At 48.4% G+C, this 20,775-nt stretch overlaps 1 protein-coding gene across 1 annotated transcript in view; it reads left to right on the forward strand.

The window, feature by feature from the left end:
- The first annotated feature begins 1,079 nt into the window (after positions 1-1,079).
- GALNT14 (polypeptide N-acetylgalactosaminyltransferase 14) overlaps positions 1,080-20,775 on the forward strand; it is a 215,704-nt gene continuing 196,008 nt past the window's right edge. Inside the window, exon 1 of the mRNA XM_027555741.1 lies at positions 1,080-1,767. Within this exon, the coding sequence (XP_027411542.1) occupies positions 1,639-1,767 (129 nt within the window). The 5' untranslated portion in view covers positions 1,080-1,638. The remainder of the gene's footprint in view (positions 1,768-20,775) is intronic.

The following is a 20,775-nucleotide window of genomic DNA, read 5'->3' on the forward strand; positions in this document are numbered from 1 at the left end:
GCCCTGCCTCCTATGCTGGGCCCTGTGGGGAGAGGCAAAGAGGATGATGGCTAGAGTAGGAGGTGCATCACTTTCACCTCACCAACAACTTGATGAGATAAGCATTCTTCCAAGTCAGGCTCACACATCAGATGGCACTGTTCCCCAGGGAGAGCAAGGTGTCGTTCTCCCCCCCTTTCAGGGATCAGATGATCAAGTAACACCAGCACCTTGCACTTAGCTTTCACAACTATTCATTCACTTGTAAATCGTGCCCATTTCACAGATGAGGAATCTAAGCCTCCTGAGGTCTCCGTGATTCACACAGCTATTGCGGCTGACTGGGGCCAGGAACCCCTCATCCAGTGTTATCAGTGTCATTCCAGCCTAGCTGAGGCCCATGTAGGAATCCGGTTCAGACTGTGCTCTGCCTCTGGACCCAAGTAGTTTTAATCTTCAAGAGGAAGAAGGATGCACTTCCAAAAGGCATTTGGGGAAAAGGGCTTTTGAAAGATAGCCCTCTGCACCCACTACCCCCCTCCCTCCAAGTCACTTTGCAATGTTGACTTTGCAGTGTCAACCACATGGTTGACCCAACTTTGGACCCCACCCCCACCCCCTTTCTGCAAACACAGAGCCCTGATGCTCAGGGAGAGAAAACTCTTAAGGGAGGTAATTGCACCTTAATTTTTAAAAGGATTTCTTTAAAGTTAAATTTAGACCAACTCAGCGTTCCATTAAGCAGAAAAAGTTGCCAGGCACCTGCAGGCAGGCAGAGAAACACCCTGGGGAGTTGGCTGAACTCGGCCTTGGCCCTGAATGGCCAGGAGAGTGACCCTCGGGTGAGGCAGCAGGCCTGCCAGCGTCCTAAGGTCCCAGCGCCAGCTCCCCTAGGGTGGGTGCACACAGAGCGGGACCAGGCTGCGAGCGCCACGTGCAGACCCCCGTGGCGAGCGGGAAAGTCCTCCCAGGCACCGCTCCTCCAGGCACCGGCTGGCCTTTGGGTCCCGGCGTGCAGCTGGGGGCGGCGGGTCTCGCGGACGCACCGTTCCAGCCCCGCCCCGCCCCATCCCAGGATGGCCCCCGAGCTGCGCGCGGGGCTCGGCGCGGGCGGCCCCAGAACAGCACGCGGCGGAGTCTCGGTGGGCGGGCGGCGATAGCGCCCGCTCTTAGAGCCCAGCTCGCTCCCGCCCGGATTCCCTTTCGGAGTCGGTCTGTCTGTCGGTCCTCCCTTCCTCCCTCCCCCATCTCTCCCTCCCTCCACTCCCCGCTGGAGCTCCTCGCGGGGTGCCGGGCACAGCCTCGGATTCTTCCCTCCCCGCAGCTCGAGTCAGTTTCCCTCGCGGCGGCGGCGGCGGCAGCGCGGGGAGCATCTCGGCGGCCACCGCGCTTCTCCGGCTGGAGCGGTCGTCCAGCTTGGCGGCCCCTCCGCCCTCGCCTGCCGCGCCTCGGGGCACCGCGTGGTCCCCGCTTCTGCTCGCTGCTCTCCCGAGCGGGCGGGGCGCCTGGCAGGCTCCCGCCGGTCCTCTCCCGCTCCGGATCCCGGGGCTAGCGCTCGCGGGAGCAGGGCACTCTCCAGGACACCTGCCCCGCCGACCCTGACCGCCAGGGGGTGCCCCCGGGGCGCAGTGACGCCCAGAGGAGAAGGCAAGCGGGACCATGCGGCGCCTGAGTCGCCGCCTGGTGCTGCCAATCTTCGGGGTGCTCTGGATCACCGTGCTGCTGTTCTTCTGGGTAACCAAGAAGAAGTTGGAGGTGCCGACCGGACCCGAAGTGCAGACCCCCAAGGTACGGGGTTTGGCTGCGCGCCAGGCGCGGGGCAGTGATTGGCAGGAGGGCGCGCAGCTCGCGCGCGGGGTTTGCGGGCTCCCGGGAAGCCAGGGCGGGGGTCTGGGCGCTGCGAGCAGGTAACCCGGCGCCGGATGCGGCTACAGTGTGATATTTCTGGATTTTACAAAAGCTCAGGGGGCATCCCCGGCCCCGCGCTGTGTGGAAGTGGGAGTGGGTGTGGGTGGCGGGCGCGAGCTGGCTTGCGGAGCGGGGCTCTTAACTTGGGTACAGCTCGCCTGGGTCCCGGGGCGGCGAGGGCGCAGCGGTCGAGCCGCCCGGGGGTTGGTGGTCCGTGGACTCTGCGAGATAGTAGCTGGTGGGGGTCGAGTGGCAGGGCCGGCCGGCGCTTGGCGCCCGAGAGAAGTCTGGCGGCCGCGCTGACCTCCTTCCTTCCCGCAGCTGCCAGGCCGGAGCAGGGGAGGCCGGAGGCCCGGGGGTGCTCCGCGCGCGCGTGTGCGGCGCGGGCGAGCGCCCTGCAGCGTCCCGGGCGGCTGGCGCCCGGGCCCACCCAGCCTGTCGCAACCCTTGCTTTATAATTGTCTTCGATCTCTTCATCTGCATTGGAAGTTGAAATGAATGTGCCCTGAACATCACTAAAGAGCCTGTAAAAACAGACGCCTTGGTATTGGTGGGGAGTTGGGAAAATGAGAGTCTAAGTGGCTTTTCCAACTCCTGCCCAGGCGGTTCATCTGAGCGGAGCCACTGGGCTCTCCCTGCAGGCTCAGTCTTACCTTTACTCAGAGCCCCCATTCCTCGGTCTCTTCTTCCACAGACCTGGCCGTGGGACACAGAAGGGGGCCTCAGGGGGGTTTCCTGACCAGCCAGGCAACATTTATGAAGGGGTCCAGAGAGGTCATCCAGTAACTGTGAAAGACCCCTTGGAGAAGCTTATGGTCCCAAGCAGGAGACTGAAAATAATGGGGAGAGAGGGGAGTAAGTACAGCGCAAAGGACCGACTAGGTGCCAGGTACATGTGGGTGCTTCATAAATAGTTGTAGGAGTTGGGTGGGATTCTCCTTATTCCATATATTAGGAAACTGATTCAGTCTTGCCTTATGCTACTGATTTGAACTCAGACCTCTGATATTCAGGATCTTTCCACTGTATCAAGTTGCCTCTGAGATTGCCTTTTAACTGTCTTTGGGCACTTACATTCTGAAATCTTGCCAGTGCTTGATTGAATTCCCCAAGCATTTATTGATGATCTGCTGTGTGCCAGGCAGTGTGCTAGCTGCTGTGGGTACAGAGATGCAGAACCTATTCTCTGCAGGCAGGGGATTTGCTCAGGAATGGACCAGGACCATACAGTGTGCCCTAGGTGTCGTGGGGTCCTGGGGACTTAATGGAGGAGGAGGAGGAGGGCACAGGGAACTGAGTAGAGAAGGAAGAACAGTAGGTTTGGCACTAGGTAGGGAGGGTGTTCCAGGTAGAGGTTAATCGCACCAAACAGGCTGAGAGGAATGACACAGCATGCTGGGTGAGTTTGGCACAATTCGAGCGTCAAAGCATGTGGCTGATGGCGGGGATGAGCTTGGGGGTAATGTGTAAGAGTCCTGTGGGTAGGACCTTGAGGGTTCCAGGGGGCCTTGAGGCTGCATTAAGCAGGGGAGTGACAAGGTCAGATGGATGCCTTCCAACAGCCTTCATCACACTGGATCGATTTTCTCATTCCCTTCGGACCCGCCCATAGATCTGGGGAGCTTTTCCTCTTTTTCCTGGGTGGTTCTGCTTCTTGTGATGCAGTTAATGATGCCTGCGGGGACATGTACTCTCTCTGTTTTGTGTTGAACTTCATTACCTTAAGCTTGCTTATTCTAGTTTACTCCAGGGAGCTGGGACCAGAGATCTGTTTCTCCCTTCGTGCACTTTGTTGTTCTTCCTTACCTGCTTCTTCTCATCCCGCCGTGCGTTGAGCACACATTTACCCAGTGCAGCCACAGGCCAGGCTCTGTGCTGGGTTTCGGCATTGCTATGAGGAGCACACTCTGCCTCTGCCGTCTAGGGGTGGCTCTCACGACTTCCTGGTTGAGGCAGAATTGCAAACAAATGAGTAGTGGGATGGGGTGGGGGTAGTGGTCTCATGTCAGATATAGTGCTGTGCAGCCACGGAACAGGGGTCTCCTAGTTTTGACTACTTGCTCATTGTCTTAACATCTTCTTTCTCCCCCATTTTCTGTCTCCTTTATAACCATGAATTCTTTAGACTTGAACAATCTTGATACTTATTATTGTTGGTCACCCTTTCTTGTTAGTCTATTTCTTCTTTCTTTCACCTGTATTATGACTTTGTGTGTCTACTTACATATGTGTGTATATTCATGGGTGTATTTTGTGTCTGGTGGATGAGCACCCCTCTGCATCTTGGTGCATATGTATCTGAGGCGAGGGATGGAGAGACAGAGAGAGGTCCCTCTCAGTGCCACAACAGTCGTTCCCATCACTGATCTATCGGGAAATTTGCATGCTGGGTCCCAGGGAGTGCAGTAGGATTCCAAACCTGACTCCATGTCAGAACCACCTAAGAGAGCTCGTTTAACATACATGTTTTTATATTTACTGCAGAGATTATGATTCTGTGGGTTTTGGCAGAAGGTCCTAGAATCAGTATTTTTTTTTTTTTTTTAACAAGGGCCCCATGTGAATCTGAAGTAGCCTATTGACAGATGGTTTTGGAAGCTAGATGAAGAATATCAAGTCTATGGGGTTTTTTGTGGTTCAGTGGGCCCCGTGTAAATATGGCCGAATAATTTCATTCTTCTTGAGTTCCTGGTGGTCCAAGCTTGTGTGAGCATGTGCATTCATGTGAAATAACAATAGCTAGCATTTGCATTGGATCTCACAAATTCACAAACTCCATTTCACATGTATTAGCTCATTTAAGCTTCACAATGACCACAGACAATAAGGCAGATCATACTTTAATGCACATGAGCTTGAGTAATGAGGTTAAACAATTGGCTCAAGATAGCAGGGCTATTATTAAGTGGCAGCATCAGCACAAGAGTGGAATTGGATCATCCTGGCAACCACCCACAGCCTGTGCTCCTTCCTTTCGGATGCCTGGGTCTTTGCTGGGGGATGATGGGGTGAGGTAAGGTATACTTTCCAAGCACTTCATAACTCATTCCTAGGTGCTGGTCTTTGTAGAGCTCCAGGGAGGTTGGTGTAGTCTGTGGGGAAACCATCTCAGAGGGAGGCCTGCCCTACCCATGGAGGAGGCCATCTGGGGCCGTGGAAGCACTTCTGGCTGGACAGAGTGAACCCTGCTGGGACAGGTCCAGTGGGAGGCTACAGCGTCACTGGGTGGTTGCAACACCCTTGGTCTAGGAATCATTTGCCAGGGCAGAGATTGTTTCCTCAACAGTAAGAATTATCCAGGGACATTTGTCTATTGTAGGGTGAAAAATTTGGTTGTTGGGTGAGTTCAGTATCCCAGATTTCTCTAGATGATGCTTCTGCCCAGTCCTGGGGAGAGAGCTCTTGCCTTGGATGTGTCTGAAGCCATGGGGACTCTGCCTAGGGCTCTTCCCAGTGTGGTAGAAGGGTCAGTTTGTTTTCCAAAGCAAGAGCAGTGGGCTCCCTTCCCTCTGAAATATTTAGAGAAGTTGAAATGGTGGAGGGATTGGACAGGAGAGGGCTGCAGCCAGGACTCCTTGGCTGGGGACTTCCCAGCTTGTCCATTCCATGCAGCCAGTTGCCTTTGCTGGGAACCAGGCCCTGACTCTCTTCCTCAATGTAGGAAATATCCTCACTCACCTGGCAGTGGGATCTCCAAAGTGGGCCTGATAATAAAATAAAACCTATGCCCCGTCACAATCCAAGTGATATGGAGAAGCCAGGCTGCACTCTTGGTTTAAGAAAATTAATTGGGTTTTTTTCTTAGTTTCAAGAAGGGCTGGTTCTATTAATAGCTCAAACAAAGATTTCTTTAAGTTTGACTTTTCAATGTTGATTTGATTTTTATGGGGAGTCCCACCCCCAAATTCAGCAAAGCTCTAATTCCTAATTGAAAATCATGTAACAAGCTTGATGCTTTCATTTAAACAGGATTTTAGCAATAAGTACTGTACCACTAAAAAAAAAAAAAAAGAAAAATGTTTCCATTTCTTCTCTATCATTTGTTTGCCATTTGGAGAATTATTCAATGACTGACAGAGTTTTTTTTGTTTTTGTTTTTTTTAAACAGCATATTTTTCTCTTATTTTCAAGAAACTAAAATTTAGGCCAGGGGCTTGCTGCTGCTGCTGCTAAGTCGCTTCAGTCGTGTTTTACTCTGTGCGACCCCATAGACGGCAGCCCACCAGGCTCCTCCGTCCCTGGGATTTTCCAGGCAAGAATGGAGTGGGGTGCCATTGCCTTCTCCGAGGCCAGGGGCTTAGGGCTTAGTAAAAGAAGAATGTGAGGCCTGAGGGTAATTTTGGAGGAAGGTATTGGAAATGTAAAGGCTTTGAGTAAAGTGCCTCGGGCCCATGTAAATGTATTTGTGCTGTGCTAGAAATGTGGCAAACAGCTGTCAGAAAGGAGCTTGTTTTCTGTAATATTTGCATACTGCACACGCCTTATGTATATAGCACTGTCATTGTATTCCTCATTTATTAGATAATTTCTTCCACACACACACACAAATTCATCAGTTTTAGAGAGAGGCCCTAATAATCCGCTGAAGCTCCGTGGGCATATTTTAGATTCTGTTCAGGGAATTTCAACTCTGGCACGACCAGAAACAGCCCGTTTTCAGATGAACCTTCATCCTTCGTGAACATTCGTGCCTGTGTGTGCTGGTGCCCACGCTGGGCACTGTGCTGATTTCACATCTAAGCAATTCCTGGAGAAGGTGGCGGGGATGATGCTGCCTTCGTGGCCCAGATGTGGCTACCATGAGAAGCTGGGAAATATGAGACTAGCAGTTTAGAACTCCAGGTATTCAAGAAATGGCATGCCTTGCTTTCTAGATATTAACAAGCTTAAAGCAAAACAGAACAAAACAAACCACCGCCCCCCCGCCCACCTCCCCAAAAAGAAACCAAACCCTGAGCTCCCCTGTACTCCTCTCTTGCCTTGATCAGCCCCATCATGCTGGTGGCAATTTCTCTTCCCCGGGTCAGTTTTGGCCTGCCTGGGGTTGTACCCTTGTCCCAGCTGGTATTCTCCCCAGGCCGTATCCCAGGGACCCACAGATCTATTTTAAGGGAATCTCTTTGAGTCAATCTGGGGACCTGTCTCTCCCTCTCTGTCCCTAAACCCTTGTTCTCCTAAGTTGCCTGGTGCTCTTGGAAACAAAGACCAGGAATCCCCATCTCAAGATTTCCCAGAGGCCCAGAATGATACTTGCTGCAATCAGAGAAGACACAGGGACAAAACCAGAAAGGAAAGAGAAATTAATGTCCCTGTCACAAGCTTCCCCAGCCTGTCTAGAGACTACCCTTTTCCAAGGTTGCTCATCTGTTTGTATCATTTAAAAGTGCTAATCTCCACTCATAAGAGGTCATTTATTAGCTCAACAGGGACAGAATGAGGTTGCCCTTGGCTGATGCCTAAGGTCCAGGATCTTTACGAGGCCAGGTTCATGCCATCTCATCTGCTTCCTCTGCCTCCATCCTTTCCCACACCTCTCCCATCCCAAATTTCCAAAATAGTCTTATGCATTATCAGGCACCCAGGAACAAATTTTGAAGTTGAAGAAATGTGTTTCTGTGCCTCTGTTTAGTTTCTAACGTTTACAGTTATGTCATTCTTCCAGAGCATTTCGAAGTCCCTGATGTATTTTTCGGAAAAGGAATCTGAATTAGAAAGTAGGGACAAACCCCCGGCTCCCCTCTCTGGGGGTGTCTGTGAACCCTGCTATGACTTTTGCACATTCCACTTGAGATCAGTGTTATAGACCCGCCATCTGTTTGGGGAAGTGAGTCTCTACAGCTGACTGCTGCCTCTTCCCGCTTGCCCGCAGTGATCCGGAGCTGGGTAGTTGTCCTTCCTCCTTGTCTGGACCTCAGAGACTCAAACTGTGCACCAGGGTCGAAAAATGGGGACCCCAGCCCTCTCGTGGCAGCTCCCATCATGTCATAACCAAGTGTGGGTTTGCCCTCTGTTTTTTCTAATACACCTGGGAGCCCAGGTGTCTCTTTCTGCCATCGGTGGTGCCAGGGATCACTCAGATAGTCTTTTCTGGGCTCAGTCTCCTCATCTGTGAAATGGGAGCAGCACACTACAACCCTATCTATCCATCTCCCACTTGCCTTGCCAGCAGTCTGAGTCATTTTGCGTTACCTGTGAATAACTCTTGAAGTGAAACCTCATGGCTTTAAATAATTATACCACGGATACTCTGAGTCTATTACTTATCTTTTAATTATTTTATCAGAAACGCTAGATTAACCAAACACTAAATCAGTTTCTGAGTCCTGAGATGTTGAGCTGATTAAGAAAGAACCCCTTTGGGACAGTGAAAACTACATGCATGCACACACACGTGTACACTGGCACCCTGGGGAATTCTGCAGAAGCTCCTGAAATTTGCTGGCTCTGGCATTTTGGTATTTGAGGATAAATGGCCTGAGATGACCTTCTGGGGCAGCAGCCTTTGCATTCGGTAGCAGCTGCCGCCATCAGAGGACCTAATGGACACTAGGAAGCTGATGGCGAGAGGAAGGGAGATAACGTCTACAGTGAGAGGAATGTATATGCCTCCCAGGGAGTCCTCTTTCCTCCTGCTTTCCTTTCCATCACTTACTCTCCTCCCTTTATCACATTCTTCCTCCTTCTCTTACTCACATTTTCTGGGAAGCAAGAGGGCCCTGGAGCAGAGAGGCACAGGGCACTTGGTCAGGAGTCCCGGAAAGAAGTCTGGAGGCCTGGGAGCCTAGTACCTCCCTTCAGGCTCCGACCAAGGTCAGGAGCGGCTTGCCTAGCTGCTGGTCTGGACGCAAAGGCAGTTCTTTCCGAAGGAGGGATGTGTCTGCTCAGACGCCCTTTATCAGCACAAGTCCTTTTGGCTGGAATTAAGGGGCCAGTGGACCACTGCCTCCAGACAATGCCGATTTCAAGTATAGAGTCCCTTCTGCCTACCATTTCCCACAGACGAGATTAGGCACTTAAAAAAATAATTAAATTCTCCTCATATCACTTGTCTTCTTAACTGTGAGCACTACAGAGATCTTTCAAGGAAATGCAGGGGCGAGCAGCATAGGCACTTGTTCCTGCCACTGGATCTGAGTGCCCAGCCAAAGAGAGCCACCACCCAGCTGCCTCTTTCTAATGATCACGTTGTTTAAACCCAATTTGCATCTCATTCACGGCCAGGAGAGCATGAGGAACGTCTCCAGGGTGGGTAGGACCGCCCCATCGTGACACGCTCTTTCCCAAGAGGCAATCAGTCCCTTTCCTCAGTCCTCACTAAGGTTTGGAAATTAGGATTTTTTTCCTCTAATGGCCTAGGCTGAGGATTTATGTAGCTCCTGTTGTTCCTCTGAGAGCACTCTAATCGTTAATTCCCCACCCCCCGCCCCCCCAGCCACAGAGAGACTGAGCCGATCAATATTTATGCTCCCATCACTTGCAGCTGCAGTGTGTAGGCACAGTGGAGGCCAAACTCCTTGATGGTCATTGAGAAATTAGCTGGCATTCGTGTTTCAGGCTCATTGTTTTCTAGGATCTCCGGGAGATCAGACCACGTGGTCCATGGATTAACTAAGCCACCCAGATAATTGGCTGTTAATAGACGGGCAGTTGATAGCTGCCAGCTGAGTGCTGAATTGACAGGTCCTGATTGTGGTGGGCTGGTGGTCTTCACCTGCAGAGGGACTGCTCTGAATGATAAAGGTGAATCAGAAACTGGAGGATAAGAGAGACCTTCCTCCCTCCTCCTCTTCATGTGATGTTACAGAGTTTACAGAGCATTTTTATTCACAAATGCCTCCTTTGATTCTTCCTGCAACTGCATGTGGTGGGTGTTATTGTTACCCTCGTTCTCTGAAGTAGGATGAAAACTGAGGTTACAATAGGGAGGAGACAGGCAAGCTCGCCCAACCGTTACGTGGCCTTGAACTCACTCTTCTGACTGTAAAGCCTGTGCTGTTTCTATCATGGCTCTGCTCAATGTCCGGCTAGCTTCCTTTTCCAGGGGAAGTGGCAGTTCTTTTATATGTGTATGTGCTTTTTGTATATTTTCATCTGGACAAAAAGCTCGTGCTCTTGCTGAGAAATGATCTCTCTACCTCTGATAAACACCAGCATTGCTTTTCTGCATGTAAAGGGGAAGGGTGGGTCAGGTTAAGGGAACTGTACAACCTGTCTCTGAAGGGCCACCAGGACTTTGTGTTTTCTCCCAGGACAGGCCAGTTTAACTCAGTCTCAGACCCAGCAGAAACATGCTACGGGTGATTTGGGGAAGATCCTGGGCTGGACTGGCAGACTCGTGGTCCTGGGAGAAGTGGAGAGAGGCTTTCGTGCCCCTTCAGTCCTGTTGTCGGTACTGGCTCTGTCTTTCTATTAGTGAACCCCCCCAAGCCCCCACCCAGGATTGGCAAGGTTTGACAGCAGGAAATGAAGCTCTGCTGTCATTCAAGAGGCTGCTCAATGCAGAAGTCAATGGGATCCTGCAATTAAGACGGAAACTGTTGATCTGTATCCGTTTCGTGATGAATGTGGTTCTTAAACAATCAGAAGCAATTCCCCTCTAAGAGGAAAAATGTCATTTGAAAGAACCTAAGACGTACATCTTATTTGAAATGGAGGCAGGTAAATGGGGGAGTGACTCCAGGGAAGTGACTTTGGAAGGTACCCAGCATCACCTGAGAGAGCCTCATGGCTCAAAGATAGAGGGCGCCCTGCCTGCGTTGTGCTCTTCAGCCTTGAAGGGCCAGGGTTCAGCCATTTGGTGGCTGCTTTGGGGGTTGGGTGTGAGTAAGGGAGTTGCTGCCCATGTATATGCTTAAAGTTATGACAGCATAAAATCAGGAGGTTGCTGATATCTTCCTGGTATTTTTGTCTGCAGTTCTGGTGAGCTCCTAGAGAGCTCATGGTAATGCTTTTGTGATGTGGCCTGAATGTCACAGTCTGTATTGCGGGATCCTGGGCAGAAGCATTTTTCCACTCCTGTGCATTTCTACAGAGCGTGGCAACATTAATGGGGACAATATTTTTAAAGGATATGCTTGGAGTAAGAACGGAAGGAAACGTAAACCTAGTGAACTCTGATATTTTCCCTCTCTGCTCAAAAGTCCTGATGGTTTTCTAATCATTTGTTTAATTCTGGATCAGATAAACTCTCTGTAATTCTCCCTGCCTCTCTTAACACTGAGATTATGGCTTTTGCTTCAGGTTTTAGCTTTTCTGCTAAAACTGAGTGTGATTTTGGGGGCAGTGTCTTCTAAAGCTGAACATATGTATAATATATTAATATTCCTATGACCCTGCAATGTCACTCCTAGCCATAAACCCCAAAGAAATGCATTCGTATTTCAACGAACGCCTTGCATTCCAATTAAAGTCAGCACTTTTTTCTGTAAAGGGTCAGATACAGTAAGTCCCCCATATACAAACAAGTTCCATTCTGAGAGCACATTCGTAAGTCCAGTTTGATCGCTAAGTCCAACAACGTTGGCCTAGGTACCCAACTAACATAATCAGCTATATAGTCTTGTACTATAATAGGTTTATAATAGTTCTCACACAAATAATACATAAAAAACAAAAAAATAAAACATTTTTAATTTGGAAAAGGAAATGACAAACCACTCCACTATTCTTGCCTGGAGAATCCCACAGACAGAGGAGCCTGGCAGGGGTCCTCTGGGGTCACAGGAGTCGGACACAACTTAGCGACCAAAGAGACAGAGAATCTTACAGTCCAGTACTTTGAAAAGCACAGTATACAACAACTGGCATACAGGGGCTGGCATCGAGTGAACAGGCAAGAAGATTTACTAGCTGGAGGAGGGAGAGGAGGTGGGAGAAGGTAGAGCTGAAGGACTGTCAGCAATAGGAGACAGAGGGCAAGCTGCTGTTTCACTCATGCCTGACATTGATGGAATGCACGTTTGTATCTTTGAAAGTTTGCAATTTGAAGGTTCATATGTTGGGGATGTACTCAGAATCTTTTTTTTTTTTTTTTTTAGATCGTATGGTTTCTGTTGTAACTATTCAACTCTGATATTGTAGAGTGAAAGACATTATGTAAATGAAATGAGTGTGGCTGTGTTCCAGTAAAACTTTATTTATGGACCCTGAAATTTGAGTTTCATGTAGTTTTTCCCATCTTATGAAATGGATATCTCTTGGTGTGATTGTCAAAGATTTACAAATGTAAAAGCCATTCTTAGTTTGCAGGGTGTCCTAAGACAGGTGGCAGGCCAGATTTGGCCTTCAGGCTGTGGAAAGAAAGTAAAAGTGCTCAGTTGCGTCCGACTCTTTGCGACCCCATGGACTGTACAGTCCATGGAATTCTCCAGGCCAGGATACTGGAGTGGGTAGCCTTTCCCTTCTCCAGGGGATCTTCCCAACTCAGGGATTTAACCCAGGTCTCCTGCATTGCAGGAGGATTCTTAACAGCTGAGCCACCAGGGAAGCCCAAGAATACTGGAGTGGGTAGCCTCTCCCTTCCCCAGTGGATCTTCCCGACTGATGAATTGGCTGTGGAATTCTACTTAAAGTACAAGAACAGGCCAAACTAATCTGCGGTGTTTGGAGTCAGCTTCATGGTGACCCTTGGTTGGCCTCAGTGACCAGAAGGGAAACTGTGAGGCGGGGGAGCAGGGAGGGCGCGTTTGGGGAATTGTTACCCTGTTAGTTTCTTGATCTGGGTGCTTGTAACTTGCACAAAGTATGTTCGCTTTGTGGAAATTCACTGAATGCTTACTCTTTTCTGTTTGCATATGCCACCTCAATAAGGCCTTCGAAAAGAAAAGAATGAACTGAGTGGGTGGCTTCTGACTGCGGGTGTTAGCAACTCCTTTGAGGTCAGGGTACAGAAGTTTTCATTCTTATAGCCACTGGCTTCTGTTTCTGAACGGAGAACTGTCTTGATAGATCTTCCTAATTTCCCAATTCCTACTCTCTTTTACATACAGGGAGATGTTTCACAGCTAGTGTGGTACAGGTACCAGCCACCCAAAATACTATACCTGGAAGAGTTAACCTTTTAGTTGCTGAATCATAGGAAGATGGATAAGGGAGGGGAATTCTAAAGGAGACCCAGGCAGTGGGAACTGACAGTAGGAATTCGGCTGTTGGAGCTGCTCCATAGTGAATCTGGGCTGAAATCTACCTTTTTATTGTTAAGATGTGGAGGCTTAGATACATTTGTTGTTGGTTAGTTGCTCAGTCCTGTCCGACTCTTTGCGACCCCATGGACAGCCTAGCAGCCCACTAGGCTTCTCTGTCCATGTGATTTCCCAGGCAAGAATACTGGAGTGGTCAGGATGTTCCTGACCCAGGGATCGAACCCGTGTCTCCTGCATTGGGAGGTGGACTCTATACCGTCGAACCACCAGGGAAGTCCTACTTACAGTGAATGGAATTATATGGCATAAGCTACTGGCTTGTCGGAGAAAGCAATGGCACCCCACTCCAGTACTCTTGCCTGGAAAATCCCATGGACGGAGGAGCCTGGTAGGCTATAATCCATGGGGTCGCTAAGAGTCGGACACGACTGAGTGACTTCACTTTCACTTTTCACTTTCATGCATTGGAGAAGGAAATGGCGACCCACTCCAGTGTTCTTGCCTGGAGAATCCCAGGGACAGGGGAGCCTAGAGGGCTGCTGTCTCTGGGGTCGCACAGAGTCGGACACGACTGAAGCAACTTAGCAGCAGCAGCAACTGGCTTGTAGAAAACCAGTTTTCCCTACCACCCCCCATCCAGCAAAAGAGCAGAGAACTAAGAACTCGAGCTCCTGTGAGTGCCAGGTGCTTCCTTTGTCAGACATCTGTCCTAACAGCCCTATGCAGTAGGCATCGGTAGCTTTGTTCTTCAGGTGAGCAACATCAAGGCTTAGGGAAGTTAAGTGACTTTCCCAAGGTCATGCCACTTACCAGTGGAGGAAGTGGATTCCAACCCAGATCTGTCTGGCTCCAGAACCCACCTCTTCCCACTTCACCATGCTCACCCCGGCTTCTTTCTCTCCCCTCACAGTCACACCGAATGTGGTCTCCTAAAAGAGATGCTGAATATATTTTCCCCTTAGCAACCTGCCGTTATAGCTGGCCTTTGTTCTGCTTCCTAGAATTACACACATCTTGTTGAGACCAGAAGCTGTTGAATGAGATAGTTTATATCAGAAGCTATCTCTTCCAGGACAAGTCATTTTAAAACAATAGGCAAGGAGAAACTTTACAACACTTTCAAAGAGAAATATACTGTGCTTTCAGCTTTGTTTGCTGTCCCTTGTGAACATGTCCAACCTATAGAGGACTGGAGATGTTTCTGGTCCCAGGGTTAAACTTTAAAAAAGGATGTCTTCAAGCTGTCACATTCTTGAGAGTGTGAAGGAGCTTTCGGTATGCCTCCAGACTGATTAAAGAGGGGATGGCATGGACTTAATCAACAGACACTGAAAATGCAAAGGCTGTCGTGAATGGAAAACAACCCCTCCCCCACAGCACCCCTCGGAGAGGAATAGTCCTGTATTCAGCATAATAGCACCAATTATTTGGTTGTTTGTACTGAGGAGTTGAAAGCTATCATGTGCCGGGAAAATACTCAGCATGGAGCAGTAATTATGGATCAGCTGATAATAAAGGATGCTCTGGATTGACTACTAATTAGATTATTAGCACCAAAAACAAATACCTGCTATTAACCATGAATAAGCCACATTTATGATATTTCCTACTTTTAAATATATATTCCTTTTTATAATGTGCAATTTCCTTTCTTCCCTTTCTGTGCCAAGACTTCCCATTTTCCCCAGTCATATTAAGCATAGTTGTCTGTTCAGCTGTAACCAAGTGGTTTTCTTGTTTCCTTCCAGTCTCTCAAAAGGGGCTGAGAATGCTGACGAATTGAGTGTCACATGTCAGACCCTATGTGAGATGTGCTAGGTGTTTTCAGGGGAGAAGTCAGGGTTATTCCAGAGCGGGATCCAGGTCTTTCCCAAGGAGCACAACATCTTTATAAGGGGTAAGGGGATGTATGGGCTTCCCTAGTGGCTCAGATGGTAAAGAATCCGCCTGCAATGTGGGAGACCTGGGCTGAGAAGATCCTGGAGAAAGGAATGACTACGCACTCCAGGATTCTTGCCTAAAGAATTCCATGGACAGAGAGCCTGGTGGGCTACAGTCCACGGGGTCACAAAGAGTCAGACACAACTGAGTGACTTTCACTTTCACACTTTCTTTTCACAAGGGATTGTACATTTTTCCCTGTCAAATACTGCTGGAGTTAATTGCCAAAGAAATGACCCAGTTGCTTTTTTTGTGGCACTTTGAGATTTGGTCCTTGTCTTCCCGATCTGAGGAGATGGGATGGGCATTTGGGTGCTTTGAGTGTCTGCTCTCACCCTCCCTGGCAAGTAAGCCATCTTCCTACAAGTTGGTTGACAATGCATTCCCAGTAGAATGAGATTCTAGCTATCTTCTGCCCAGGGCAGATGTGTGTTCTGTGGGTAGGACCATGTGGGAAGAGCCCTCAGGAGCCCCCTGGGATGTCTGCAGGGAGCAGCTGGCTATGGTAGGAGTCAGAGGGCAGCTCTGGCCACACCCTCAATAAGTGGTGAAAGTGACTGTCAGGAGTCCTGCAGGAAGTGCTAGTGATGGAACTTGTTTGTGACCACCATTATAAGCTAGAAGGGAGAAGCTTCCTTAGGGAGAGGGGTGAACAGCTACCTATCAGGAGAAATGCAAGTTGCTCTATCTGTGTTAAGTATTCGTTCTTTCCAAGGCCTACCACAAGACAGGCAGGCAAGATTTAGCTGGTACTTGCCAGTACAGTCATACTTGGTGTTTAAGACTGGCACCTTTCTGATTAAATAGTGTCTGAGCCATATAGATTGTTCAGATGTTCTCTTTTGAATATTATCTCTGGATGATGTATTGATTACTCTTATCTTACCACTGAAGAACTTGAGGTTTTATAGCATCCAGTGGGAACTTGCCTAAGTCTACAGAGCTCAAAAGTGTTGGAGCCAAGACAGGTCTGGTTGATGCTGGGGTGCCAGTGAGGGAGTCAGCAAGTGAGAAAGACAGTGCTCTCTTTGAAGGAGTATCTCCCTTTGAGCACCCATTCAGCGTGGGGAGAGAGGCTTGTCAAACACGGGGAGACAGAGTGGGCCAGTTCCCCTGCACTAGGCCACGGGGTCAGGCTCATCTGTTCATCCAGCAAACCTATATGGGCATTGCTGGGTGTGAAGTGCTGTGCAGGGCGTGGGAGATGACTGAGCCTGATTCTGCCTGCCTTGCCCTGGATGAATTCTTAGAGAACAGTAGAGTGTGGCCCTGTGGCCCCTAGCTGGTGCCTGGCTATTTCTGTCTCTAGAGCCCTGACTCCTTCTTGGACTTTAAGGTGTGTTGCTTTATTCCTGGAAAGATAGAACTGTGGCCCTGGGATGGCTGTTTAATGGTGAAAGGGGCTGCAAGATGGCTGGAAGTCTTTTCTGTCCTTTGAGTTAAAATGGGATGTAAGGCCAAGGGAAATGGAGAGAATCTTTACATGGGTTCGTCAGATAGAAGTTTGAGACAATTGCTTTTGAATTTACTAGCAGTTGTTCTGCAAGGTTGAATTTCTTCCCCTGATCATGTCAGTCTGCTGTTAGCTCAGAAAACTGTGGTTGAAGTTTAATCTCCTCCTTAAAGCTCTTTCACTAAAACAGGAACCTGTTATTCCGCAGGGCCTCTTATTAGAAGTAGAAGGATTTAGGGCGGCCTTTTAAAGTCAGTTCAGTGAGTTTTGAAGAAGTCCATTTGCCAGGACCCACTTGTCCCCAAAGTGTCTGGTCTTTGAAAAGCACAGCACTAGTGGAAGGATAATGGGAAAGGAAAACCAGTCTCGGGATAGAAAAATAGGCTAACTGAGCAACCCACTTTAATTTAGTCAAGGATGCTTATTGTGGCTTTTATACTGTTTTGGACACTGTAGACCGGGGTTGGCCCATGGGCCAAATTCAGACCCCACCTCCTCCTCTGCTTAGTCTGTGGGCTAAGAATGTTTTTTAAAAAATATTTTTAGTGGTTGGGAGAAAAAAAAAAAACTAGAAAGAAAAATATTTTGTGACACATGAACATTATCTGAAATTCAAATTTCAGTGTCCATAAATATAGTCTTATGGGAACCATCACCCGCAATTATGAGTTGTCCGTGGCTGTTCTCACCCTCCTGTGGGTGGCGGAGATGATAGCTGAGATGGAGACTAGGTGGCCCATGAAGCTGAAAATTTTACTGTCTTTTAGGAAAAGTTTGCTAACCCCTGCCTTAGACCTTCGGAGAAGGCAAAGGCAACCCACTTCAGTACTCTTGCCTCGAGAATCCCATGGATGGAGGAGCCTAGTAGGCTATAATCCATGGGGTCGCTAAGAGTCGGACATGACTGAGCGACTTCACTTTCACTTTTCACTTTCATGCATTGGAGAAGGAAATGGCGACCCACTCCAGTGTTCTTGCCTGGAGAGTGCCTGTTTGGGCTGCCGTCTATGGGGTTGCACAGAGTCAGACACGACTGATGCGACTTAGCGGCAGCAGCAGCGGCAGTGGCCTTAGACCTTTGCTTCTCAAAGTGTGTTTTGGTGGTAGTTTGTTAGAAATGCAGTTTCTGTGGCCACTCCACAGCTACTGATTGAAAATCTGCATCTTGACAAGATACTCAGGTGGTCGGTGCCACATTTCCCTGTTTATTGAATTCAGCCTGATTCTGAGCTCCCATTCCCCTGGGTTGAGGTGGGGATTCCACATCTGTCACAGGTTCACAAGGGTCGAGAAGGCTTCCTCATTGCCTGGTGACATGGGAAGAGCCTGGACCCTTTTAGCATCATGGTCATGTCTGTAACATCATCATTTTAATGCTCTCGGGCTGGTGGGTTCCTTGTGATGCTGGGAGCCTGGAGCCCAGGGCCCAGCCTCCCTAGGGGCACCACACAGCCATTCCTCTTGGACCCTGCTGTCCTGGGGGTACCCACCACTTTCAGGACTGGCTACCTTTGTTATCTTGCCAAGCTGGAGGAATTCCCTTTTTCCATCACCTTCTGGGCTACTCATTCTTTCAACATACCTAAGCTTTTATATACCGTTTCCCTGGGAGGGAGGGAGTGTCCTGTCCGGGTTATATGCTGAGGTTGGGGGCTGGTACAGGGCTGGGGTGAGAGTGAGTGGGTGGAATGCAGTGAGGATGAATACAAATGAGGATCCTGGTGCTTTAGTCTACCACTGTGGTGTGTTAGGGTATGGCTGGGGGACATGGCCAGCACAATGCAGTGGCAAATCTAGGATATCTTTCTGCAGAACAGGAAGAAATTCTGAAGGAATTTAGAGAAAGGGCGATTGTGTGGGTGGCAGGAGTGGAGAAGTTCTTCCTAAGTTAGTGGGACTCAGCAAGAGTGGCCAGAGGTCCATGCAAACCAGGAGCAGCCCAGATGGCGAAAGAGTCTGAAAATAAAGCCATTTGCTTATTTTTGTTCTTAGATGTGAATGTGTATGAAAGTAAATGGATCTCTTCAATTGGGAATGTTATAGTCTACTCACTGGGACTTTGTTCAAGAAATGTTTTATAATTTAAGAATTTTTAACTGCTTGGAGTACATTAATTGCTCTTAAAGGGGCAATTCCGTGAAACTTGGACATGACATTCCCTTTCTCTTACTCCCTGGCCTAAATGAGAGCTGCTGTGTTCTGTATTTCTCATCAAGGCTGATTCTGGTTTTTCTTGACCACCTATTTTCATCTTTAGTTTATGTAGCTGCTCTTAGAGAAACGCCTCATAGAGAAGTCATCTTTTCCATCTTAAATGAAGTCTTGGCAGGGCCATGGCCAAAAGTTACCTATAATAGTGAAGTCTTCTGAGTTCAGAAGACCTGAGTCTGTGTGTATTCATTGATGGATCAAGGAGTGAAGACATCCTGGCTGGTGTTACCAGGAGGATGGATTAAGATCAAGGCAAGGGAGATTTCATTCTTCTTATATATACCAGGTAACCCAAAGGCTGATGCCTTCCCTGGTGGCATTTGCTGAAATGTATGGCTAATCCACTGTATACTGTATCTCTCTCCAAATTATCTTCTTGGGAAACTAGACTAGGGGAGGACCTAACACAGTGGACATGTGATGTGCCAAATTAAAAAAAAAAAGGATTCAAAGTTTTGTCCATAGTAGAATCCTATTTTGTTAAAAGCAAGATCAGTTCAGTCCAGTCACTCAGTTGTGTCTGACTCTTTGCGACCCCATGGACTGCAGCATGCCAGGCTTCCCTGTCCATCACCAACCCCCAGAGCAGCACACTAGGCCTCCCTGTCCATCACCAACTCCCAGAGTTCACCCAAACCCATGTCCATCCAGTCGGTAATGCCACCCAGCCATCTCATCTTCTGTCGTCCCCTTCTCCTCCTGCCCTCAATCTTTCCCAACATCAGGGTCTTTTCAAATGAGTCAGCTCTTTGCATCAGGTGGCCAAAGTATTGGAGTTTCAGCTTCAACATCAGTCCTTCCAATGAACACCCAGGACTGATCTCCTTTAGGATGGACTGGTTGGATCTCCTTGCAGTCCAAGGGACTCTCAAGAATCTTCTCCAACACCACAGTTCAAAAGCATCAATTCTTCTGCGTTCAGCTTTCTTTATAGTGCAACTCTGACATCCATACATGACTACTGGAAAAACCATAGCCTTGACTAGACAGACCTTTGTTGGCAAAGTAATGTCTCTGCTTTTTAATATGCTATCTAGGTTGGTCATAACTTTCCTTCCAAGGAGTAAGCGTCTTTTAATTTCATGGCTGCAGTCACCATCTGCAGTGATTTTGGAGCCCAGAAATATAAAGTCAGCCACTGTTTCCACTGTTTCCCCATCTATCTGCCATGAAGTGATGGGACCAGATGCCATGATCTTCGTTTTCTGAATGTTGAACCTTAAGCCAACCTTTTCACTCTCCTCTTTCACTTTCATCAAGAGGCTCTTTAGTTCTTCTCCACTTTCTGCCATAAGGGTGGTGTCATCTGCATATCTGAGGTTATTGATATTTCTCCTGGCAACCTTGATTCCAGCTTGTGCTTCCTCCAGCCCAGCGTTTCTCATGATGTACTCTGCATATAAGTTAAATAAACAGGGTGACAATATACAGCCTTGACGTACTCCTTTTCCTATTTGGAACCAGTCTGTTGTTCCATGTCCAGTTCTAACTGTTGCTTCCTGACCTGCATACAGGTTTCCCAAGAGGCAGGTCAGGTGGTCTGATATTCCCATCTCTTTCAGAATTTTCCACAGTTTATTGTGATCCACACAGTCAAAGGCTTTGGCATGTCAATAAAGCAGAAATAGATGTTTTTCTGGAACTCTCTTGCATCCAGGTTGTTAGTTTACTTATTTTAGAGTGGAGGGGAGAGATGAGTGGAGGGCATTAGGGAGAAGATAAACATAAATCAATCAGTCAATTAATAGACAGCAATGAGAAATACGTGGGCTTCCCTGGTGGCCTAGATGGTAAAGAATTCACCTGCAACACAGGAGACCTGGGTTCAATCCCTGGGTTGATTGAAGATCCCCTGGAGAAGGAAATGGCAGGAAATGCCATAGATGGCAGCCCACCAGGCTCCCCCGTCCCTGGGATTCTCCAGGCAAGAACACTGGAGTGGGTTGCTATTTCCTTCTCCAATGCATGAAAGTTACAGATAGCTTTTTATCAGTCATATGTAGTGCAGATTTGTTTCTAGTTAATTGTTAAACTTTGGACTTTGTTTATAGTATATATTACCATATAATTTTTGCCTGTTTTTAGATAGTTAAATATGTCTTTAAAAGTAGTTAATGAGTGTTCTGTCTTGTTTTTTTATTA

Source organism: Bos indicus x Bos taurus, chromosome 11 (assembly GCF_003369695.1).
Source record: "Bos indicus x Bos taurus breed Angus x Brahman F1 hybrid chromosome 11, Bos_hybrid_MaternalHap_v2.0, whole genome shotgun sequence".
Taxonomy (NCBI): Eukaryota; Metazoa; Chordata; class Mammalia; order Artiodactyla; family Bovidae; genus Bos; species Bos indicus x Bos taurus.